A 27,165-nucleotide genomic window follows, 5' to 3' on the forward strand; every position below is an offset into this window, starting at 1 on the left:
AAAAGCTAGCTACAAATAGCAACGATTTATTTTTTTTTCTCAAATTTTTCTGTATCGTAATTAGTTCTAGCGAGAATGAGAATAAATAAAACGTTATTGCAATCGCTAAATTAACATTTGATATAATCGTCTCTAATACAATTTGGATCCACGTTAGTTCGTGTCTCACTTAAAAATCTAAAGTCGTATCGTCGTCCTCAAACAAAACCGTTTTCGTCAAATAATAAATAAGCTCGGGTACTCGGGAGCACCTACTCACCGACGCAAGAGTTGGAACGCGATCTAATGCCCTAATATTCCTTATTACTTAGATAAAATTTTCTAAATAATACTTAAATAATATCACAATGTCAAAGATTCAATAAATAGAAAACTAATTATCTGGTAGAAAGCTCATTTTTTTTGTCGCTAGATTCTCACCATCAATGCGCGGGACTATAAGGCCGTTAACTCAAAAGAAACACCGCCCCTCAATTACGGAGGTAATTCCTTTCGTAATAACGGAATTTTTCGCTTAATTTCTAATCGATATCACACTTAATTTACAAAATAAAAATTATCTGCGGCGTCCTAATCGCCGTTGATTTCATCGTATTGGGCGAACTTCAAGAACACCTGCTCCAAAGTGGTCTGACTGAAGCTGTACTCTTCGATGTCGAGGTCTATTTTGGCTGCAATTTGGAACCATTAATTATCTTATCCGCAGAAGACCCGATTAGAGGTCTATGCATGAAAGCATTTACGTCAGGTAGTAGAGTTCTCCGAACGATATACCATTTTTAAAACCTTTTATGGTTTTGCATTAGCAATAAGTTTAAGACCGGCTTACTGTAAAGTAGGAGGAACCATTCTTTTCAGCACATATGTCCGGCAAAAACTGTGCCGTGTGGAGTGTTGAATTTTAAGAGTAGGGAAATTCTCTTTGATTAAACTGTTATATTAATTCATATTAGTGTGCTTTCTATAAATCTTCCAAATACAGTCCCTACTTGAGGTAGCTCGATTTCAAGTTGAATTTGCCCATTAGAAAGGTTGATCTCCTCCAGTTTCATGAAACAGAACTTTCTTAGTCGTCGAAGCTTTGGAGTTAATTCTATTCCGTCTTGTGTTTGTAATTACCAACTTACTATTATTCAATTGCTTTTCAAGACTCAGTGTGCATTTTTATTGAGGTACCATTACATTCATTACAATTTATTTCTTACCAGATACTAACATTATTCAGTTTTGTTAGTTACTTGCGATATCCAGCGACGAAGAAGTTGAGATTGTGATCGATGATGTAATTATAATTTCAAATGTGTTTCTGTTTCTGAAATCGATATCTGTATGCCACAGTACGTAATATAGTTGTAAATGGCGTCCAAGAAAGAAAAACGCGGAAAATTCGTGGGGTCCCAAAGAGTCCACTTGACATGCACCGTGCTGGAATAGTGAGACGGTTGATATATGATGCGTATAGGAAGAATATTGTTCTAACCATTAAAAATTTACATGAAGAGTTGGGTAGTGTTTTGAACATTCAGTGTTGCCAAGAGACTTTGCGTGCATTCGTACGAAGGGTTGGTTTTTATTACAAAACCATCAATAATAGGCAAGTGTTGATAGAATCAAGAAGAATTTGGGAGTAAGGGACAAGATATTTGAGAGAAATTCAAGAAACCTGCGCTAAAAACGCCCCCATAATATATTTAGAGGCGATCTGGTTTGATAGCCACGCTACCGTCAAGAAAGGATGGACTGACTGATGGTAACAGGAGCAAACATTTGTTGGATGTGCCAGTTTCGCGGGATAAACGAATTTTCATACTACATGCGGGCTTGAAGCTGGTTGAGTAGATAACGCCTTATTGCTTTCTGCAAAACATGTCAAAGAGGTTATTTTGATGTGGAATAACTTTTTTTTATAAATATTCTAATATTGTTTTATAGCAAAATTTACTCCTTCATTTTTTTTATTATAAACATTTTTTTACTGCATGGACTAATAATAATAGAGGAATCTCACCGATGAAACTCTCCACAAATTCGTCAACATTCAGCCTTTGTATGCCCGAAGTACCGAAGTACGGCCCTGGAATGCCATTGTGGAATTGTGAATCAATTTATTTATTATATTATTAGGTCTGCGGTTATGTCGTGGAAACGGTATATCGTTAGGAGAACTCTAATTTGTTTAACAAGAATTTCTACAGTCGTCCAGTTATACTAACTAACCAAAACTGCTTTAGATATTTTGTTGAAATTCGTCAGGGAACTACAACGCAAAGAAACACTGTTTGGGTGACAATTATCTTTCTACTTTCACACCAGTGGTGTCCGGATAAGCAGGGCACTAAATATCTTATATTTTCAAAAATAAATTCGAATTTTAAAATCGCGATTCAGTTCTTGAATTCGTGTCATCAAAAAACCAAAAAGTCAATTTCGTATAGATTGGTGTCTATTACACTTCAAAAGACTTCCAATTTTACACAAAAATGTGGCAATGGTAGTAGCTAGAACGTATTTCATCCCGTACGAATTATGTAACAAGTTAGTATTGTTTTGATTAGTTCATTGGAAACCATTTTAACAAAGTCTCGTTTGAGAAATAATGTAATTGTGTTACCTACCCTTCTCCAATTGCGAAAAACATTTGGCCAATGAAGGTACGCTTTGTTGCGGCACGCTGAAAACCAATCTGTCGGCGAAGCTTTCTTGCAAGGTGGCGTCAGCAAACAGCCCTGTGGTTGAAACAATATATTGGTTGGTTATGGTTTTAAAGTCATTTGGCTCAACCAACCTGTGACAAATTCTCTCAATTCCGCGTTCCGGTCGCTCGAGTTTGAAGTAGGGGTTGAGTCACCTCCTCTTAACTTCATCTCCAAAGTGTAGCCGGCCCCGTAGAGATTTTTTAAATGCTGAGTTGAACCCAAACATCTAGAAACAATTGGTACAATTTTAAGTCAATAAAATTCTCAACTTTGTAAATCCTTCTGGTATATACAAAGGCCCACAACACTCGTCACATGTTAACTCAAAAACTAGACGATCTGCTTGTCTCAATTTAAAAAAAGATGAGTTAGTTAAAGAAGAATATATGGCAGTATCGAAAGATTAGAAAAAGAGGCAGTAACACTCGTGTCACAATTTAGTAAATCCTACTTTGAATATTGACTGCTCAACCTTGTTAAATCGAACACAAGAAACAGCTTTCAATTAAAAGTTTAGTTGGTCCGAAGTATAGGAGCAACGTAAGGTAAGTGTTTATTATTTATTATTTTTAGATTTTTAGTGTTCAATAAATATTATTACATCGCTGTAAAAAAGCTCTACGACTAATATATTCAGAGAGACACACATATAGGACATTTCTAAATAATCAGATCTACAAACGGCCAGAGAGAAGGGAATAGTAGTTCACATTCCCGATCCAGTCGGATAGAACGTCGACAGTCGTCATATAAGAATAATATCAAATTTGTATCGGTATCAAAAATGATAAAACTAGAATCGCTAATAAATTTTCTTCCGACATCGACATAAGGAGAGGAATGCGATAGAGTTGTATTCTATCTCCACTGCTTTTAAATGCCTATGGCGATACCATATTTCGAGAGGCTTTGCATGGATGTACAGAAAGTGTTTGTATTAGAGGGAAATTAGAGAAATTATAGAAGAAGGTAGACTGACATTCATCTATATTAGTTTATTCAATTAACCGTTTTCCTTTTGTTGTCAATTAAAATTGCTTCAATACTTCTTATTATAATTTTCCATTCAATCAGTTAACCCAACGCTTAGCATGTGATATTTCATCAAGAATCTACATCGACTATCGTCCCATATTATACAACGTACTACTAACCTGAGTTCACCTTTCACCATTATACCGACACGCGAACATAATGCGTCCGCTTCTTCCATCGAATGCGTGGTTAATATAGCACCCCGGGATCCCTGAAAACTGGCCAAAATAGTATCCCACAGGAACCGCTTGCTTCGGGGGTCCATACCGGTGCTGGGCTCGTCCAACAGCACCACTTTCGGATTGCCCACCATCGACATGGCGAAACTGAGCTTCCTCTTTGTCCCGCCAGAGCATTGCTTCGTCTGTTTGTCCGCGTGTTCTTGAATTTGCAGCCCACTGCAAACGCGACGTCATATTTTACGGACGTAATACAGATTGGCGCTCTCTGACCCATCGCAGTTCAGGTTTCTTTTCACGTCAACGAAAAGATAGATAATGTTGTTTGTCAAATTGAAGTTTGAAGAATTTCGAACAGAAAAAGATAACGTTTATCTCCACCAATCTCCACCGAGGCACGGGGAGTGCAGAAGTAGCCAAAGTACACTACTTACAGAGTATCATGAAACAAATTAGTTGCGACATGATTTTGCGATAGATCCGGAAGTTGGAGTTAAAGTTAGTTTAAAGTTTAAAATAACACATATTCATAAAACCTTTTATTACATTCTGGATTCCTCCTACGTCGGTTTTGTTGAGTCGAACTAGCTAACGTTTCGTCAATCACCCTGTTGGTTTCTTCAGAACTTGACTGGCTCGCATTTTACTCTGTACCTGCTTTTATATTGTTTGAGGGGCGGAGCTAAATGAGGGACATAAACACCGTCTCGGATGACTGATGCCCATATTGGTGAGGTAGAGACCTGAGTCGCGGTTAAGATTGTTAGGTTGCCTATAGATTTCTATAGACTCTCGGATTTTTCGTTGGTAGGAGAATTGATTACGTGCAAGAATTTTAGTTTTATAGAATTAAATTTTATGTCCGATTTCATGATTGTTTTCGGCAACTGCTGATGAGTTTATTTGTCTTAGTCTTAAGGCTTTTTGGTGTTCCTTGAGCCTAGTTGACATTTTCCGTCCGATGTCCCCAAGGTATATGCATAGAATGCTGTAAACTCCTGGCATCTCAAATGGAATTTTATCTTTGACGGATCGAAGATGTTGAGAGATTTTTAGACAAGCGGTAAATCTGTGGTGAGAAGGTTTATTTCCAGATTTTAGATATTTTAGGACAATGCGTTTAATTGAAAAATGCTTGTCTGGAACACATTTTTCCTAAAACGGTCAAATTTTTGAACAAACGTCGGGAACAGCTATGAAACCTTTGAAAAGAAAGCTCTCGATACCTTTCACCTAATGCCAGAATTATGGAAACGCTACGTCGATGATTCTTTTGTTATTTGGCTTCATGGTCCGAAATCCCTAGTAGATCTCCTTAGACATTTAAACTCTATACACCCAACATACGTTTTACCATTTAAATAGAAACTAATAACTACCTCCCATTCTTAGATATTCTTATCAATAGAAAATCAGACCTAACACTGGGTCATTGTGTTTACAGAAAACCTACGCACAATGCATTGTCACATCAACATCCGGCCCAAAAATCATCGGTTATCAACTCTCTTGTTTACAGAGCCGTAAAGCTTTCTCAGCCCGAGTCATTGAACCCAGAATTAAAACACCTTACCTCTGCTCTTCTCTCCAATAATTACGCGTTCCATCACAAAATACACTTCAACACAATCTTCCAATAGCAATTCTACCCTTGCTACTGTGGTCCTTCTTTACATTCAAAACATCACTGACCATATATCAAAAGTTCTAAAGAAATACAACGTCAAAACAAGATTTTCCATTTGTCCAAAAATCTTTCAAAATCTTCGATCCGTCAAAGACAACATTCTATTTGAGATGCCTGGAGTTTACAGCATATGCGGCAAAGAATACATTGGGGAGACAAGACGAAAAATATCAACTAGGCTCAAAGAACACGAAAGAGCCTTACGACTAAGACAAATAAACTCATCAGCTGTTGCCGAACACACTCATCAAACCGGACATAATATTTTATTCGATAAAACTATCTATAAACAACCAAACAATCTTAGCCGCGACTAGAGTTTTACCTGTCACCAATATGGGAATCAGTCATCCGAAATAATGTTTATGCCCCTCATTTAGCTCCGTCCCCCTCAAACAATATAAAAGTAGGTGCAAAGTAAAATGCGAATTTCAATCAAGCTTTAAAGAAGCCAACAGGATGATTGGCGAAACGTTAGCTAGTTCGACTCAACAAAAGCACGAAGCATCAAAAAGTTTTATAAAAAGTATTACAGTAGCCTGTGGAAGTTTCTTTGAAAAATTAAAAAAGCATTCATAAATTTTGAAAAAAAAATAATTTTGATAGAAAATTTTCCTTTTTTTTTCCGTTGTAACCATATAGCTACAAGACATATAGAGGCCCTGCCTATGCTAGTAGTACAGGAACTCGTGAAGCAACTATATAAAAAAAAATTGCGGTCTGTTCAATATGCGTATGCGCCAGATTTGAAATTTCGTTTTTAACCAATAGCAGCTCTAACTACAAATTCTGACGTTCGACTCATAAGGCCTTTCAACAACCAACATGGCCGCTGGCAGGTCGTCAACATTTTTACGGCAGTATTTTCTCAAAATATGTCGAAATCCTATTAAATTTTCAGGCAAAAAAGGAATTTAAGTGTGAAAAGCGTGGTAAAAAAAATTAGCGACAAGTACATATTATGCTGAATTACAGCATACGGATCGGCGTCTTTAATATAATTCTGTAAGTAGTTTTGCGTTTTGGTTCTTTAAGCCCTATAGACACGATAACAGCTATTTTTTCCCGCATTTGCGTGAAGTTTCGCCTCTCAAATAGGTATATAATTATGAAAAGTACAAATTGATAATTTCTTTAAAAAACTGTAGATATTGGAAAATGTAACCGAGAAAATTTAAACCTAGTATAAAACAAGTCAATAAACAATTAGCTCTAAATAAATAAGAACTAAAAGTTCAGATTTTCACGAAATTATATATTACCGTGTCTTTAACAAATGTAACAGAATTAACATTACCAAACCCTAAAAAGTATAGTTTATTGCCTCAAAATTTGAAAAACATTTTGCCATAAAAAATTGCATGGCGGCTACCGCAAAAAATTTTCCGTTAAAAAAATTTAACAGCAATTGTTAAATTCTAAAAATACATGTAGAAATTGCATTGTGTCTACCGGGCTTTAGATATTAGTATCAATTCACACAGTAATTTAGCTATATTTTATTGCAATTTGGATTCGAACTAACCAAAAAGAGAGAATCATAACCACCAAAAATGTAAACAACAATGTGTATAGTCCTTGAGGGAACATGGAAGTTCAGCTGGCTCAGTAACTGAAGGCAATCCACTAATGAATTGCAAAGTTTATATAAAAACTGAAATGAAAGGTAAAGTCTGCATGTAAAAATGGGACTCTATTTTGTAGTGAAAACTAGTGTAATTATCCGGTAATTGGTGTTGTCTCTGTCGAGTGCACGACACCAAGGCGTGCAAAGGTAGAACACTGGCAGGTAAATGCGTTTTGGTACCGACTATATCCACCATCCGATACGTAAAGTCTGTTCATAGATATAAGAAAGTGACTAACTGATACGAATTAAGGAAAGACCCGGGCAAGTTGTAAGAATGAAATATGGCCGAACAGGTCCGTACTTTGCTTAGAATTTAATTATTTGGGGTTTTGTTGGAAAAGATACTAAATAATATTTATTTATTTATGTATGTATTTATGTTGAAATCTAAAATAAAATTACAAATTATTTTTATTACCTACTCAAATTACTTAAAGTTATTCACATAATATATCAGTATCACTATCGCTATCATCGCCTGTTCTAATTATTATTTGTTCTATATTATTTGCAACATGGATATACGATTGTTTTGCTTTTTCTATGTGTATAACAAAATATGCCCAACTCTGTGGAGGGATGTTAAAAATTTAGGTTTCTATAAGTTTGAGGACATTGGAGTTAACACGGGGAAAAACATTGTTACGACGAATGGCAGACTTCAGTTGGTGCCAAACATGTTCATTGGGATTAAATATACAGTGATAAGGTAAAACTGTATGCCCTAAATTTTTTGCATAATTATCACAGACGTATTCCTTTTGTAGGTTCAAGCTTTGTAGAACCTCAATCAATTGCTTTTTGGTATAATCTTCGTGAGAATAAATGCCGTTATTATACATGTAGTTTTGGATTGTTGCTCTTGCGTCACATGAGGAAGGGGTTTTAGTCGACTGTCTACTGTGATAACTTGCATTGTCCATTACAAGAACGCTATTAGGAGGAATGTTTGGAACTAGTTTGTTTTTAAACCAACTTTCAAATAAATCAGCGGTGGTATCTTCATGGTAATCCAGAGAAGAATCTTTAATATTTTTCGCAGACAGAGAAAGTCCATTTGGAATCCAACCATCTTTAGAGCCAGCATGCAAAATAGTTATTCTTTTACCTCTTTTTAATGGCGCGTTTGTTTTACACTGATCAGTTGAGTCAACCCAACCCTTTTCCGGGGTATCATATGTGTCGAATCAGGTTTCATCCAAGTAAATAATTAGCCTTTGTTGTTCTCTGTAAATCCTAATTTTTTCTAGATATCCCAGTCGCCATTTCCGAATTCTAAAAAATTCCATTAAAACTTGCCTTTTGTCAATTTTTCTTAAATCAAAAAGCCCGTATGTTGAATACACTTCCATAAAGTAGTTCTGCCACATTTAACACTGGTTTCATCTTTTCAAGCCTCCTAATTCAGATATCTAATGTAGGCACGCTTTGTTCCTTGTATAATTGGTAAATTTTACGCCGTATTATATCTTGATCCCTTTCATCTACACTCAAGAAAATGTCAGCATCGCTTTTTTTTTCCTCGCTGAAATGAGATTATTTACAATTTTCCATACAGTTGATGTTGGAATTTTCGTCAATGTGTCCGTTTTTTCTGGCACCACGTTCAATGAGAGTCAAATAAACATTGTTTATAACTTCCTTAGTCTCAATATAATAGTGTTTTCTGCATTTGGGCGGGAGCACCTCCTGAGATACGCTCGACTCGAACATATTTTGTATAATTCGCACACGATTCACCACACGCTGTACTACGCACGAAATAAGAACGATTACTAATAAACTTAAACTAAGTAGTATACCAAACCAAAGAATATTAAAGACAGGTAGGTATAAAATTATTTTCTATTATTTTCTACTGCGGACCACAAACTTTAGGTAATAATCTTGTTGCATTGTATGTTAATGACCACCCTTGGATAATCCCATTCAAAAGTAATTGCTCAATTTCTTATATCTATGAACAGACCATAGCTCTATGGTTGTAACAAATCCCGACCACCAAAATTCTTCTGGGGTCGTTTAAAAAACGATGTACGATACTTACTTCAGATATCTATTAACTATGGTGTCAATGTCGCTATAAGGCACCCCGCGTATGGAAGCGTACAGTTGCAGATGCTCGCGGACCGTGATATTTTTCCACAAGGCATCGTGCTGAGGACAATAACCGAGCAATTGAAACGCCGAATTTAAGTTCGACGTTATGCTTTGACCGCCAATGAACACCTGAAATCAAACTGGTAAGGTATGGGCAGCGGTAAATCGGACCAGTAACTCACTCTTCCTCTGGTGGGCGCTTCTTCGGCTGTAACGATCTTCATGGTGGTCGTTTTTCCGGCACCGTTGTGGCCTAGCAGGCCGAACACTTCGCCCGCATCAACCGCCAGCGATAAAGATTTCACCGCCACTTTGATCTTCTCCTCGTCGTCGTCGTTTTTAAAGCAGTAGTACTCGTACTGCTTGTTCTTGTTTTTGTACTCTTTGTGTAGATTCTGGAAAACCGATATTGGAACCCTTGAAAAACGAGAACAGTAAAATGTTTAGTTACCTGAACCATAACTACTGGTGGGCTGACGTTCGGCGAGCTCATCAGATTCTTAATCTTCAGCCGTTCGGCTTTCACATCGTGGTCTTCGTTCTCCCCGATATCGCTAACTTCCGCGTTGTCCTCGACGCTCTCTACCGGCCGATTCTGAAACCCACAACGTTAAACAATCTCGCCGGAGGAATCGGATCCGCGCATGCGCATACCTTCTTTAAGAATTTGAAGGCGTCTCTGACTTTGCCACCACTTTTTTTGATATCGATAACGCACAAGAGTCCGAACCACACGGGGATATTGATCAGCATTCCCACTAGAAGGATGACGATCTCGGGGGTAACGTAGCTGTTCAAATCGAGCACCGTACACGCGTAGTTCACCTTACACAACATATAGACCCGCTGCACGTAATAGACTATAGCGTACGGTATGTACATGGTGTCCAGTATCGAAAAAATAAAGTGCAATATCACAGCCGCTTTGCCGCCAATCCGCATCATGTCCAGCGCGATCACCAAAAAGAACGGTATGCTGCCGACGAAGCTGGCGATGTTTGGCAGAATTGACTGAGCCGAGTCGGTCTTGTCGAATATGTAACTGATGCAGGTACAGCAGAGTATTGACGAGGGGCAGTAGAGGAATATCAGGACACCGAGCGTCACCAAGGCCGGCCAATCTTTCAGCGACGGTATATCGAAAATGATTATGATCACTATTAAGGCCGCACTTATCAATACCATTATGGCGCACAGGACTACGAAGTATGTGATGAAGTACATGGAGAAGGACAAACCGTTCACTCTCAGTTGGTTCTTCGTTTTAACCTGAAATGGTAAGAGCTGAAGGGGACTGAAGAAAGTAGCCAAAAACCGCGTTATAATACAAGAACAGTTGAGGATTACTTTATATAAAACTTCTGGATTCCTCCTGCGTCGAAATTGCTGACGTTTCGCCAATCATCCTGTTGGCTTCTTCAGAGCTTGACTGAAACTGGCTCGTATTTTACTTTGTACCTGCTTATATATTGTTTGAGGGGGGCGCTAATACGGGGTATAAACACCGTCCCGGATGACTGATTCCCAAATTGGTGACAGGTAGAGACCTGAGTCGCGATTAAGATTGTTAGGTTGTTGTTGCCGCATATGCATGGAATGCTGTAAACTCCTGGTATCTCAAATGGAATTTTGTCTTTGGATTTTTATACAAGTGGTAAATCTGGTTTTGACGTTATATTTCTTTAAAACTTTTAATATGTGGTCAGTGATGTTTTGAATGTAAGGAAGGACCACAGTAGCAAGTGCAGGATTGCTTTCGGCCTCATTGCTATTAGAAGATTGTGGTAAAGTGTATTTTTTGATAGAACGCTTAATATCTTTAATGTGGAAATTATTAGATTATCTAATCTAAAAATTATTAATCTAGTTAGATACACAAGATATTCTAGTTAGTTTCGACGTAGAATCCCTCTTTACCAAAGTTCCTAATCCTGAAACTCTCGACATCATTTCAGATATATTAAAATCCGAGAATCTGGAACCAAACCTCACCTTAATTGAAAAATGTTTATCGGGGACATATTTTTCTTATAACGGTCAAATTTTTGAACAAACGTCGGAACAACTATGGGTTCTCCACTATCACCAGTCATCGCGCATATATTTTGAGAAGAAAGCCCTCGACACCTTTCATCTAAAACCAAAATTATGGAAACGCTACGTCGATGATACTTTTGTTATTTGGCCTCATGGTGAAGAAACCCGAGTAGATTTTCTTATACATTTAAACTCTATACACCCTAACATATGTTTTACCATTGAAGCAGATCAGAAAATCAGACCTAATATTGGGACATTGTGTTTACAGAAAACCTACGCACACAGACCGATCCGTTAATGCATGGTCACATCACCATCCGGATCAAAAATTATCGCTTATCAACTCTCTCGTTTACAGAGCAGTAAAACTATCTCAGCCCGAGTCACTGAAAACAGAATTAAAACACCTTACCTATGCTCTTCTCTCTAATAATTTCCACATTAAAGATATTAAGCGTTCTATCAAAAAATACACTTCACCACAACCTTCCAATAGCAATGAGACCAAAAGCAATCCTACATTTGCACTGTGGTCTTTCCTTACGTTCAAAACATCACTGACCACATATCAAAAGTTCTAAAGAAGTATAACGTCAAAACCAGATTTACCACTTGTCGAAAAATCTCTCAACTCAACATCTTGGGTCCGTCAAACACAAAATTCCATTTGAGATGCGAGGAGTTTACAACATTCCATGCAAATGCGGCAAAGAATACATTGGAGAGACCGGACGAAAAATATCTCGGCTCAAAGAACACGAAAGAGCCGTACGACTAAGACAAATAAACTCATAAGCTGTTGCCGAACACACTCATCAAACCGGACATAATATTTTATTTGATAAAACTAAAATTCTTGCATGTAATCAGCTGTTCTACCAACGAAAAATCTGAGAGTCTATATAAATCTATAAAGAACATAACAATCTTAACCGCAACTCAGGTCTCTACCTGTCACCAATTTGGGAATTGGTCATCCGAGACGGTTCTTTTACACCTCATTAGGGCCCTCCTCAAACAATATATAAGCAGGTACAGAGTAAAATACAAGCCAGTTTGAGTCAAGCTCTGAAGAAGCCAACATAATGATTGGCGAAACGTCAGCAATTTCAACTCAGCAAAAACCGACGCAGAAGGAATCCAGAAGTTTTGTAAAAAGTATTACAGTAGCCTGTGGAAGTTGCTTTGAAAAGTTGAGGCATTATTTACTATAGCCCTTGATTGTAATTTTTAAGTATAAAGAAGTTCGTAAATGTGTAAAGTTGTGATCTAAAAACGTTTCGATAATATTTGCCAAAACCATCTACGGGATTAAACTCAAATCACTTCTTGTAATTGGTTATCCCATAATCCGTATCAATTTGTCATAACTAATGTGGGATTTCCTTTTTTGTTCCATATAATCGAACAGCACCCAGGGTATTCAGATTTTTAATTAGAGTTAATAAGGGAAAATTTTTAATCGCTTAAGTCTTTTACATTATATATCTTACCACGATATTGACTTTACCAAATTAACCCGTGTGTACTTGAAGTCATCAAAACTTACCTCCCTATCATAGACCAAATCAATGGCTAAACTGACGGGTACCAGTACAAATACCATGCCCATAAACGTGGTGGCCATGGTGGTACCCAAGTTTAAACCTTCCGGTTGAGCGGTTTGCTGGAACGGCTGGGCAATCACCCTAATGGGTTCGAAAGACTTGTCCCTCGAGAGCAACCTTTAAACGCGCAGCCGTATAACTTGCCAAGCTACCCGAGGATAGAAAATTACCTGTAGAGCGAGTTGCTGATTATGTTCAAAGTGATCGGCAAACTATGCTGATACGTATCATTATACATTAAAGTGAAGCTGTAGTCCGGATCTCCGAAGGAGTTTATATTGAAAGCCGCCATATGCGGCGCCAAATCGAGCAACGAAGAAAAATTACCGTCGTAGCTATCCACCTCTTTGATCCCGAGACTCACCAATTGATCTGGAAATTATAATTAACAAACGAAACTTACCAAAAGCCGAACCATACCTATGAAATTATCTATATCGCGGTCGCTGCTGTTGTGTATAGCTACAGTACTCATCTCTCCGTATGTGGTACCGTTCAGCTCCAACGACAGACTCGGCAACTCGCCGCTTTCAAAATAGCTGTTAAAGTATAAACTTAACGCGGCTATAATAACGGGCAGCACTATCATGAAATAAAGCTTTTGAAGGTCCCGGATCATCCTCAAGCTTCTCAACTTGATCAGAGCGAACAGCGTCTGCGGTATGTTGGGTTTACACTCGATCTTCTCTAGACCGATACCCGTGATGGGAGATTTGGTCTCCGAAATTATTTCCAGCCCTCCCAGCTGAGTCGAATCCCCTCCCGCCTTGTGGTCCTGGTTGTTCAACAGATTATTGGCTTCATTCTGGAGACTTTGATAGCTAGTACTCTTGCTTTGCAGGCTCAAACTTCTACTGAGAGCTCTGTTTCGTACGATTTTCTTGGATAAATTCTCCACATTGCAGTCCGGCTCTTCGTCCTTCTCCAGGTGTAGGAACACTTCTTCTAAGGTCGTCATTGAAACGCCATAACTGGATATACCTGCCAATGGGTGGGGTTTTAAGGCAAGAACACATTTGACCACCATCCATAAAATTGTACTTAGAACTCACCCAGCTTGCTGAGCTTGTTCTTGATCTCTTGCTCGATTGCCGAGAACAATGATGCAAAATTGTCGACTGCATTGTGTGGCAAAATAAAACTCAGTTCTCTCCCGTGTCGTCTTGCTTTTTCCGCTTTGGGTACGTGTGTAGTCACCAGCCTCGCTATTGCTTGTTCCTTTGACGTGCCTTCCAATACCAGCGTTAAATGGTAACCAATACCGAACTTGTTTTTGAGAAATAACGAGCTGCCGCAGCATCTAATGCTTCCTTTCGAAACCACGGCTTTCCTATCTGCTAGAATGTCAGCCTCGTCCATAAAATGGGTGGTGAGCAGAATAACTTTGCCGTGTCTTCTATTCTGCAAGACGTTCCACATGTGTCTTCTGGAATAAGGGTCTACGCCGGCTGTAGGTTCATCCAAGATGATTATCTAGAATAAAGTCTTAGTAAACGTTGTTTCACTACATTAGGGAGCGTAGTACCTTAGGGTCACCAATAACTGCAATCCCGACAGACAACTTCCTCTTTTGTCCCCCGCTTAGATGTTTAGCAGCGGAGTTTGCTTTATCTAACAAGTCAATGTCCCTGAGTGTCTTTCGTACTTCGTAATCAATGTCGTTCGATGGAATGCCCTTGACTGTTGCGAAAAACTCGAGGTGCTCTTTGGGACTCAGATTGTCGAACAAAATGTCGTGTTGGGGACAAACCCCCGTCATCCTTCGTATCTGATCCATATCATTGGGGTCTCTGACGTCGTAGCCAAATATGTAAGCAGTACCAGCCGTAGGTGCCGTAAGACCAGTTAAAATATTAAACAGGGTCGTTTTCCCAGCACCGTTATGACCCAATATTGCTGTGATGTGTCCTTCGTATATGGTTAAATTGATACCGTTCGTTGCTTTGATTTCGGGTTTGCGGCAGTTCTAAAAATTCATTGTTCAGATACGAGGTTAGCGCCAAAATTTCCCGGCCTGACATAGATGCATCTCCAGTATCAGGATAAAACTTTGTCTTTCTTTTAAATATATATCTTAGTAGACTGCGAAAAAAAAATGAAGTCTTGCGTCAGATTTTTTTTGACAGCATTTTAAACAAGACGTGTTCGAAAAAATGTCGCAGTATAGAGTATAGAGCAGTCATACAGTTTTTGACAAGAGAAGGGTTAGCACCTAAAATTATTAAAGAAAGGCTAGATGGTGTGTACGGCCAAAGTTCTCCTTCGTATTCTGTAGTGAAAGAATGGGCAAAACGTTTTCGAATGGTTCAGGAGTCCCTTGAAGATGATTCAAGAACTGGTCGACCAGCGGAGGTCATAACGGAAGATATTGTTGCGATTGTGGAAGAGGTGATACTGAGTGATGGACGTTTAAAGGTCAAGGAAATCTCAGAAATTACTAAGCTTTCTGATACAAGTGTTCGTTGAATCCTGCATGATCATTTAGGTATGCATAAGGTTAAAGCAAGATGGGTTAGTAAAAACATTTCTACCATTCAAAAACAACGGCGTGTCGAGTGTGCGAGGTCTTTTCTGGAACTGTATGGGTCGGAACCGAAGCCTGTGATAGAAACTATTGTGACGGGAGATGAAACTATGACTATGAATTCTTTTGAAAGATTTCAAAAAAACTAATACCACTCTCAATGATAAATAGTACGCAACATTATTACATAAATTGAGAGACTGCATACATGTAAAACGTCGAGGAAAACTGACCAGAGGCGTGCGTCTTTTGCACGATAATGCACCTGTCCATACTGCTGGTGTTGCACAAGCTGCGTGGGTGAGTGTGGGTTCCAACAGATTGATAATCCTCCCTATAGTCCAGATATGGCCCCCACCGGCAATTATTTGTTTGGATATTTGAAAAAGGACTTACGTGGACGGCGGTTTAACGGCGAAGTTGAGTTAAAAGAGGCTATTTTAGCTCATTTTGCAGACAAAACAAAAGAATATATTTTTAAAGGGATTGAATTGTTAATAAAGAGATGTAATAAGTGTATTGAGGTTAAGGGGGATTATATTGAAAAATAATAAAAAATTGTTACTCTACTTTGTTTCTTTCATATTCAGGCCGGGAAATTTTGACGCTGCCCTCGTATTCTACCGAAAAAACAAATTTCGCTTACGTAAAAGGATTTGTATAGGTCGACGATTTTTATAGCTTCACGACCTTTCATTTCTCTAGGAACCGGTTCGAAATCTCCGTTTCCCTCTTCTTGAGTGTTAAGTGAACCGACTGAACCGACTGAGCCTCCGTTAGTTAGCGGGATCTAGTTATACATATTTGGTTCATTATTGCCTTTATAGCTAGAGGAGTACGCAAACGCTTTGCGACTACAGGATCGCATGTCGCAGATTATAGAATTTCAAATGGTTGCGATAAATAATATTCAAAAGAGAAAAAAATTGAAATCTATAGCTCACCTTTTCTTGCGACTTTTTGTTGCACCAAAAGGATGGCTTAAAACAAAAACACAGCGACCTTTTTATGCCATGTTCACTAGGCACTACGCTATCTAAATAATACGCTAATAGACCGTACAGAACTATATCCAGCGCCATCATTATAAGACTGCCGCCGAAAGGCATGTCTGGCCCCGACCATATGTTCTCAAGGTTGACACCCTCTCCTGCCAAGTCCATAAGCAAAGCCTTGTCCATTGCTAAAGCGAATCCTGCGGGGCTTATCAAAGACACTATCCATAATGCTACCGAATTCGAATCTCTGACGAACACTTGGATAAAATACAACAAACTTAAGATTGTAACGGCAAAATTCCCCAAAATTCCTGCGGTCTAAAATTATCGTTATTATGAAAAAGTGTATTCGTTTATCATACGTCTTACCCTTGATTTATCAAAGAATGGTGTTACCATAAATCCGAACATTATAATTGTGAGACAGTATAGAAATACCAGCACGAAAATCAAAGCGAAATTCGTGTTCTGGAATACTTTTAAAGCAAACAGTAGCGTACAACAGATTATTGTCAAAAACAGCACGAATATGGCGTAGATAATAAACCAAGACAACCTGCAACGGAAAAATTAACACCCTGTATCCACTTGGTGCGCCAGCTACGCACCAAAATACCGAATCATATAGCCCCATAATCTTCATCCCCTCTTTGATCTTGCTCTCCTTCTCGCCAACGATTAGTATCAGTAAATACGTAATGAACTGTGATAAAGAGATGACCATGTAAAGGGGTATCAGCACCCTCACCAGAACCATCCAATTACCTGTATGGGCCGCTTTTGGAAACATCTCGAGTAAAATTTGAGGCACTTGTAACGTTTCTAGGCCAGTATCTAACTGAAAATTATATATCAATTATATCTCCTAAAATCTGCGTATATGAGTATTACCCTAATTTTCGTAAAATCCAACAACGCCTGTAGGGCAAGGAAACCCGAATAATAGTACTGATTGACCGGACAGCTATCGCCCACTTCGATGGCTTCAGGTAGTACCGGCGTTGGCACCCCGGCTACGTTAGACCAAAACGAATTGCTTTCTCTGCATGACGCGGGTGACCCATAGAGTATCGTAGTGGATGGTGTGCCGTATAATGAAGGGTTCGTTCGAATTTCATAGCTAAAAGAATTTGTTTTTGTCTTCTAGCGAAGGTCAGCTTTAATTCCGTTTACTTTAAAGGTCCATCGATGGGGTCCGGGTACTGAAATATGACCGCGATTGGAATATCGCTCGGTTTTAGCCAATAGGCGGTCAAGAGGTCATCCATGGTAGAATATAGAATCCAGGATATTGGCGAAACTTTTTGGTTTTTGTTCATGTTATCCCATAGTACGTCTACAGTTTTCAAAAAATCCTAAAAATTGAAAATACGGTTGTAAGGGTCACAACTCGGATAGTTATGACTCGCAGTTCTTCATCAATGCATAAACGAACTTATTTACATTGAAATTCCGAAAAAATACAAAAACTAAGTTACTTGAATATTCGATTTCAGCTCGAATTATCGACGTTGCTTATAATTACGTCACAGTTTCATGTAACTCGAATTATTGAACAAAATCAATACGTTAGCCCGGACATCAGTTCACGAAAAAAAACCTCTCGCATCAGCTCCATCTAAATGTTGCGGACCGTGCAGTCGACCAATAAATTACTAAGAACTGGGTCACTAACATCGTTTGATAAATCGGTTGGCGAGGGTCTGTCAGATTTTTGGAGCCGTATCAAAACAATAGTAGACATACAGACCTGAACTTCGGTTGAATTCGGGACTACAGCGACTGTGTGGCTCAGGTTTCTAAAATGTGAGAGCAACTCTGCTTCGCCTCTGGGCTGGTTCATCTCCGGAAAATTCGGATTGGGCATCACCATTTTCATCAGAATCAGAACTGCCAATGAATAGATGGGTAATAGTACTTCCTGCAAAGATTTTGACATCAGTGTTGACATTCCCAAAGTTAACTTAATAAATTGTGCCATTATTCTAAACTCTAAATCAAAATTAAAACTCTCATTTGCCGGTGCAGAAATATTTTAGTTTGGATTATTTCTCATTCGCAGCCAAGTCAGTAGCATTTGTTACGCAATAAATTCAAGGACTTCGTCTAACGTTGTTGACCTTCATTTTTACTGCAAAGGACTCGAAATATTGCGTGATTATTGGTCCTCAACCGGGTCTTCGGCTGACCTTTAACTAAATTTACGACTCTATGCAGGATTCCCCCAACTCGATGGGGAAGTCAAAAGCGGGTGGCTATTTAAGAATTGGGTTATGACCGTAGACCTATCTAAACCTACTCAACAGCATATCTACCCTAAATGATATTTTTTTATAGAATGCGCTGCTGTGTTATTACACCTGAAGACTCTAAAAAATGTTGCAACATTTTTATATAAGATGATACTACCTTTCATCTTAGCTATTTTGGAATTTAAAATCAATTTTTCGAAAATTCTGAAAAACCAATAAAAATAAAAAAAATTATTTTACAAACTTTCACTCTTTTGACCAAACATTCTCTACAGAGTATATGACTTAAAGCTGAGTAATGATTCATTTTTTAATTTCCAACACAAAAATTTCATATAAATATCTGCAAGATATTTATATGAAAAAATCCCCATGAGATACAAGGTGTTTATTAAGCAGTCAAAATATCTCCCCTGTTTATAGTGATTTAAAAATATTTGATAATTCAAGCACCTGGGATGGGAGTTTTGCCATTTGGATTGGAAATTTCCAAAAAGAACTGGTATGTTCGGAAACCAAATAAATACACTTGCTTAAAATCAGGTTAAATTATAGTTAAGTTGGTTGCTATATGATTAAGTACAACAAAGTATACAGAATTTATTATCATCACCAAAAATGTAATTTTTATTTTTTATCCATAGATATTTTTTACCGAATAAAAAACATTTTCTAAAGTAAGGCTATGTTTCTAAAGTCTATGTTTGACCGCACACAAATATGTACCGCTTTGTCAAAAATTATAGGGCTCAAATCCCAGCCAGAGAAGACTGAAAAAATGGCTCGCTAGGGACTGCTTAAAGCTTAAAGCTAGCGAGAACTGCAGAGATAACCACACTAAAACACCGTGCAAGAGAAGTAAAGACGAAAAGAATTCGTAATATAGCAATTTGCCAGCACAAAGACATGGCAAGGAATGCTATCAGACAAATTTACAATAGACCAGCTTAGCTGTGAAAGCATCGCTCTAAGAATAATGGTAGGTCTACCGACAATCCACTGCCGGCTAAAGTTTGATGGGAGTGAATGTAAAGCAAGAAGAGGAGAAAACAACCACACAGGTTCTTTACAACTTGAAGGAGTGCCTTTCCATCTGCTGGAGGTAATCAAACAGCAATGCAGCAAGGCAGCTACTATCGAAGCTGTGAAGTTTAATCAGAGATACGAACCTAGATTACTTTTTGCGGCTGTTATCTGAAAATGTAATATCCAGGGAGTTCCAGTTAAAATCCCTCTTTAAAAGTGGTGAATATAGGGGCATAGACATCGTTAGATCCGCATAAAAAATTCTAAAGCACACAAAAGATGGTAATGAATTGAAACAAAGCCCATTTATAATCGGCAGTTCCACGCCAATCCATGCTCTTTGTCAGAACTAGGTCGTTCGTTGCTCACTGTTCTGCGGAAATTAATTCGGAACGTGTGCAAACAAACGTGTTCATACGGAAACAAATCCCATTCCGTTCCGCAATTTAAAATCCTATTGAAACCGCAGACATTTGAATAGCAAATATTTAAAAGAAAGCGAACAACCCGGGACCCGAAAGCTACGAAACTTCGGCTATATAGATGTTTGTTTGTAAACTTACTGCCAGCGTTCTCCGTTTCTCTCTTCTCTTCAGTAAGAGGTTCCGCTTCAACATCGCCCGCAGCTGGGCGAAGTAGATGTTGTGTTGCTTGTTATCTCCCATACTTTAGGCCTGCGCTCGCGGAGTTCTCGAGGTAACTTTCCCGCGAAGGTTCGAATGGGGAGCGCGTTAAATCGGAAAGTTGTCTGTGAGGAAAACCAACGCAACCATTTCTGAAAGAAAATGAAAAAAAATTGCCATGGAACCTGGCATATGAAACGTCCGATTTCAAACGTAAAGGTCGATGTAGTTCCTAGAGATAGATCAATTAAAAAAAAAAAAACAGAAAAAAATGTAATGTTTTTTTCAGTTTTGAATTGTTTAAGCAGATATTCGGAATTTTCAATAGTGTATTGTGCAACAAGTGCGGTACAGGGCATTTGACTCACAAGTTAAATAAAAGAGTTACTTAAAAAGTTTACCGAATATGTTGCATACAATAGTTTTTTCTACTCCCGTCTGTAAAATACCTAATTACTCACCGATCTAGCGTGCGGAAAGCGTCACTTTACAACGTCAGTTTCGTTTCCCACGGATCCGAGCCACTTCGGACATTTCCGGGATTTTACCGCACGGATTTGGGAGCGATCGGATGTTTTCGGATATATTTCCCACGCTTTGAATTTTGTGTTTGTATTCGTGTTATTTTGCGAAAATAACTAACGGTCGTAGAAAAAGTATAGTATGCAACACGTTCGGTAAACTTTTTAAATCACTCTTTTTTATGCCGTTTTTCTACTCCCGTCTGTAAAATACCTAATTACCCACCGATCTAGCGTGCGGGAAACATCACTTTACCACGTCACGAGATTTTACCGCACGGATTTGGGAGCAATCGGATGATTTTGGAGATATTTCCCACGCTTTGAATTTTGACATTTGTCAATTCTGACGGTCATGTCAGTGAATGTATTCGTGTTGTTTTGGGAAAATGTACCCAAAAACTAACGGTCATAGAAAAAGTATAGTATGCAACAGGTTCGGTAAATTTTTTAATTCACTCGTTTATTAAAAAATCGCTCCACTGCGCTCCATTCGTGCCAAATAAACTCGTGAGTCAAATGCCGTTTACTGCACTTATTGCATAATATACTACTTTCTACGACCGTTAGTTTTTGGGTACATTTTCGTAAAACAACACGAATACATTCACTGAGATGACCGTCAGAATTGACAAACGTCCAAATTCAAAGCGTAGGAAATATCTCCGAAAACACCCGATTGCTTCCAAACCCGTCCGGTAAAATTTTGGAAATGTCCGAAGTGGCTCGGATTCGTGGGAAACGAAACTGACGTTGTAAAGTGATGCTTATTTTTATTATTATTTTCATTCTAGCTATTGACCCTTTGAATGATGTAACTGTGTTATTATTTTAACAGCTATCCTTTTAGTTCGAGGAAGATTTTGTGTTACAACATGACAGTTATATCATCACCAAATTTGAGTCACATTCCAGAGAACCACAGAAACGAAAAAATAGTTGATATTATATGGAGATTCTGATGAAGCTGGTGTAAACCGATCATACCAGTAGATAAGAGTGATAACTCTACTGAACTCTATTATAGATTTGTCAGTTTGCAGAATTGTATAATTCCTTCGACAAAATGAAGTTCGGGTTAAACCAGACGGAACAATTAAAGTGTCTGATGATAGGTTAATGACGGTAAGTTGCATCATCCTTCTTTAAAAGTTCCTTCGGCTTCAGCATTTCAACACTCGTACTTCGAAATGCTTGTTCCTCTTTATTTGATATTGTTTGGAAATTCTTCGAGACAGCAACTTAAGCCCATTATTATCCTTCCTGATAATTGGACAGGATTTTCATACTTACTTAGAGCATCTTTCAGTTAAGGTTTAATCCCTGGCATAAATATATTTATGAATGACTTTGGGGTGCCTTTTGTTAAGCAAGTGACATTTCGACCTTAAGTTTTATATCATTTTTGTCATTGTAATTTGCCATTATTCTCAAAATCAAGTTTTCACAACAGTTTTTGATTTGATAAACTTATTGAAGGCTCTTTTGTTGACAGATATTGATTGTACGAAGATCAGCTTTGGACAGAGAAATAGCTTAAACTTGAGCACATTCACAGAAAAAAAATCACTTAAGAGTTAGATTTAATAATTGCTCATTTACTTAAGATTAGTTATTTTTTGTTTTTACCTTTTTTTAATAAGCATACTTTCCGTTTTATTGTTAATACATGTTTTTTTTCTATTATTTCTCTGTTGACATCTGTTTGAAATTATTTGGTTGCTCGGTAATTAGATAGATAGACTTAGCCATGTATCTTGTTCAATTTTCCTTTATTTTTCACATATAAATCCAGGCAGGTTTATCATTATAAATAGTTGTCGATGTCGTCTCACTGGATCATCAGGTTAGCAATTGTTCAGACAAATAAACACGGCCAAAAGGTTTTACTTCTCTTCCATGTCTCCATCATCTATCGCAGGCCAAAGAAAATCTCTTATCATCTTGCGATAGCGCTCTACATTCACGGTCACAGTGTGCCCATCTGCTTCCTCAAAAAGTAAGGAGCGTTATTTCCACCCCATCCAGTAACTTTCACGGGATATAATGGCCTCCCAGTAGACGCTGGGGAGTCTTCTCATACCAGAACCGGCAATTATGCAAATTCACAAAACGGGCCTCATCTGAAAAGATGGTTTGCCAAAATCAGCATCTTCTTCTAAATGAAAAAGTGCCTATTCGGTAAACCTTCTTTGCAAAGTTAGCATAAGTTCAAAGTATAATCTTGTTCAAACTTGGTCGCTGATATTTGAAAACATCTTCTCGAAAAGCACGATAAATTGTTCTAACCGATCGCCCACTTTCATAATATACGATACGATAACTAAACGTTGCTCTTTACTCAGTCGATTCAAAGTGTCCTAAACATAAACCAGGCTTGCTTCGCGTTATCACAATTAACATTGTTGACATATGACCTTTGAAAATACTATCACTCTCATTAGCAATAATAACCTTTTATTGTCTAAGAGGTAACATCCATTTGACTTATGCCACACTTTACGTTAATTCGGAGCTTAAATTATTTTTTCTACTCCCTACTAAATTCCAACACTTAAAGACGGCAGCATCGTTACCCACGGTCTCGAACCACTTCGGAACTTTCCGGTATTTAGTCACGGGCTTGGGAGCGATCGGATGTTTTCAATGAATTTTAGTCATGGTATTTTAACGTTGACGTTGCAGGACCATGTAAGTGAAACTGCCGCTGTGAATTCAAAATTTTGCCTAGAAAGGCCACGGATAACAGGTCCCCAGTAATTTTGATATTTGATTATATAAATATATATATATATATATATATATATATATATATATATATATATATATATATATATATATATATATATATATATATATATATATATATATATATGTTCGAAGTGTTTTCGGAGCGCGAGCATTGAAGATGCCAAGTGAGATTTTGGCGAAACGTCTGCAGGATTCCAGTCGGATGCAAGATTTGCAGGATTCCAGTCGGAGTTCAACGAGCGAACGGATGATATCCCGGAATATAGTGTCATCACATTTTTCCATCCGTGAATCAATACGTGAGAATATATATATATATATATATATATATATATATATATATATATATATATATATATATATATATATATATATATATATATATATATATATATATATATATATATATATATATATATATATATATTATATATATATATTCGCGACTGTGTTCGTTGTTGCATATTTTTAGTGTTCTAGAACGTACAAATGTGGAAAGAAGACGATGTGCGCTTTGGTAGTTCTGTAGTAGTAAAGCAAAGGCAAACTATAACTTCTTTTGAGAAAAATATATACCACGCTTATTTTGGTGTAAAAATTGAAACATTTAGAAACTGGCAAAAAGGTAGGAAGAAATGTTTAAGATTTGGTGTTCCATTGGTATGTGGAGAGCCTAGCACAGTGATGATTGTTTTTTGTTCATGTAATGGTCAAACATTCAACAGAAAAAATACCGGGATCGCGAAAAAAAGTTATGTGAATATTTTATACAGGAACGGGGCCGCTAGTGAATTGCAACAATATTTCTGACTTATTTTGAAAATTAGGAAATGTGCCGTATATAAGCGTAAGAGTAGTTTAAAAGGCATTTTATTGCTGCTCCAGTTGCACAGTCGGTACATTAAAAAAAAAACGTATGAAAATTTAGGACTTCTTTTGAAGAAATTAAACTACCAGGAACATCAGTGGATGTTTTGTGCAGACCTTAAAGTGCTCTGCATGCTACTAGGACAACAGTTTCAATGCTTTATTTGTGAATGATATAGTCGGACATTGGACTCAAATAAAATGGTCCTTTAAAACAAGTCTTACACTTGGTAGCAAAAATGCACTAAGAGATAGCTTGACTTGAAGCAGTTCGTTAATGCCCTAGACAAAAATGAACAGTGTTTCAAATATTTATGCGAGAAATTTCCAGCCATATCTGATACCAAGATAAACCAAGGTATTTTTGTTGGGGCCCTAGAAAAACGGGGTTTCATTTAAAGAAGAAATGAATAAGTTTCTTGAGAACCCCAAGAACGAAAACTACGAAAGTATTGTTCATCATCTAGGTTGTAATATGAGTTTGAAAGTGTGTTTTCAAGCGAACTATTTTCCTGAAAATCAGCAGATAGCCAAGAACCCGGAGAGAGGTTTCACCAGGACATTAAGGAAATGTAACGGCGATACCAAAGCAGACTCAAAAAAATCTGAGTAACTAGGATTCCACTTTCTTACTGAATAAAAAAAATGTTTTAGAAATATCGTTTTTTTTTTCCTTTAATATTTGCAAAAAAAAACTTTACGTGATACAAATAAAAGCATTGTATGTTTGAAAACAACCTACCAAAATTATATAAAATCTTAAAATAAAAACATTTGTCAAAAAATTTAATTTTGTACACCTGTGAACTAAATTCTTTCCAAAAGCATCTCAATATCTGTGATTATTAAAAGCCATTAGTCTTACTTTAAAAAACAGCAGTTTTAGTAATTTCCATTGCACGTGATTGAAGCTGATTCGTATATTTAGCATGGGTAGAGCAGCAAAAATATCATCTCCCAAATGCACAAATATTTCTACGCCAAAGTTCAAAAAATAAAATACTGCACAAATGCCTACGGATTATAAGAAAACGCTGGAATCTTTCGACGACCTTGAAGTTTCGGAATTGATTAAAATTAATTGAAAAGGCTGCGGAAAGAAGGAACTTCATAGCGGGAAGAGGCAAAATGCGAAAATATAATTTTCTGGGAAATAGAGATAACATTATTTTTATCAATACGTTCAGACCGGAGCAACACCAATGAAAATCCGGATTTTCGTAGTCAGAGAAATATATAAATTTACTGACGTTTTAAGCGCATGTAAGTATTCCCCGTGGAGAACTTTTCCAACGGCGCAATTTCTAAGTCCTCTGATCCCATTAATTGCAACGTGACGGTCTGAACAATGGTTATTAAATTAACCGGACCAAATCGATTTCGCGAGGATTTTGGTGGAAACATTTCGAATCAAAATATTAAGTATAGTTAGCACGGAGCTATAATTAATAAACAAATGCTCCAAATTTAATTAAAAGATTAACTAACTCTTCTGTGCCGGTGGACGTTATCGACTCGTAACTCACCCTCGATGAGTCTCAAATTCGGACACGCGTTCATGCGGTATGGCTGCATGTAGTCAACAACGTATCTGGTTCACTGGCCTACCCCATTGTCCGATATCGCCGACCCTCTATCGGCCGCCATCTTGGATTCGGCTCACTTAAACTGCGGCCGGCTTATTGAATCCGGCACTCGAGATTTTCGAAAAATGGCGAAATTTTTTGAACACGACGCGCGCGGGTAAAGATAAATGCGAACTAAAGGGGCCCACGCGGTCGCTGCCGATGGGGTAGTTTTCGAGGAAGGATGCCGTGTGTGCCGCGGGGGTTGACGTTCGACGAGGAATTGAGCCAAGGGGCGGCGGGGCCGCCACGCAGACGCCCTGACGTCAGTTCAGATCGGGTGATCGGTATATGGATAGTTTACAGGGGAGCACACATTAACCATAAGCAAAAAAAAAATTATATACACTTAGTTGTGGGTGGGACGTCATATATATGAATATTTTAGAGACGCATTGGTCGAGTTTCGATAACAGAATGGAATTTCAAAAAATGTTTGTTTATCAAGATGCCATCTGATGCTCGAAAGTGATGTAAAAACCTTAACAGCTTGAATCTCGATTAGGAAGCCAAAATTTTAGTTCGTGTTTTGGAAAAAGCAGGTTTGAGTAATTTAAAGAAAACTCCAATCATTATACTCAGCGTTAGCACTTATTGCCTCAAGATTTACTAGTTTGCTTAATTTTTACAAAATACGAAAACCGAAAACCCAAATTTTGCTAATAAAAATCTTTCTTCCCACAAGACTTCAAGCACAAGATGAGGAATCTATAGTTGGAGAAATAATCATTTGTGGAATTCTCAGAATTCTGTTAAGGCAAGTCATATAAACTTCCTTCGGCATCATTTATTTAAATTACTCCGAGACGATGTATCACTCGCCTTAAAGGAAAATTGTCCGTGAGAGTGAATTTGTTTGCGCACCAAAGAATCCAGATCTAAACCCTCAGACTCATTACCCTTAGAAATAATAGAGAAGTTATGTTTAACATTCCAAGGCGTTTAACACAGCGTACTACATATTACCAAACTTTCTTTGTTTTATTGCTCAGAAATTAAACCCG

General features: G+C 37.8%; 1 protein-coding gene across 1 annotated transcript; it reads right to left on the reverse strand.

Annotated features, from left to right (window-relative positions):
- On the reverse strand, positions 1–26,395 carry LOC132706167 (cholesterol transporter ABCA5-like). The gene is made up of 22 exons (XM_060677337.1): positions 26,063–26,395; positions 20,338–20,549; positions 18,247–18,417; positions 17,670–17,851; positions 17,388–17,616; positions 17,105–17,334; positions 16,866–17,052; positions 16,443–16,814; positions 16,145–16,288; positions 14,500–14,940; positions 14,027–14,447; positions 13,395–13,955; positions 13,145–13,346; positions 12,917–13,091; positions 9,982–10,596; positions 9,779–9,922; positions 9,510–9,722; positions 9,275–9,456; positions 3,851–4,129; positions 2,786–2,922; positions 2,616–2,726; positions 1–671 (listed from the first exon to the last, which is right to left on the reverse strand). Exons 2-22 carry the CDS (start codon positions 20,437–20,439, stop codon positions 571–573), a joined length of 5,199 nt encoding a protein of 1,732 aa, XP_060533320.1. The 5' UTR covers positions 20,440–20,549; positions 26,063–26,395; the 3' UTR covers positions 1–570.
- Positions 26,396–27,165: the final 770 nt, after the last annotated feature.

Source organism: Cylas formicarius, unplaced genomic scaffold, assembly GCF_029955315.1.
Source record: "Cylas formicarius isolate icCylForm1 unplaced genomic scaffold, icCylForm1.1 PGA_scaffold_8__14_contigs__length_24414737, whole genome shotgun sequence".
In the NCBI taxonomy this organism is placed as follows: domain Eukaryota; kingdom Metazoa; phylum Arthropoda; class Insecta; order Coleoptera; family Brentidae; genus Cylas; species Cylas formicarius.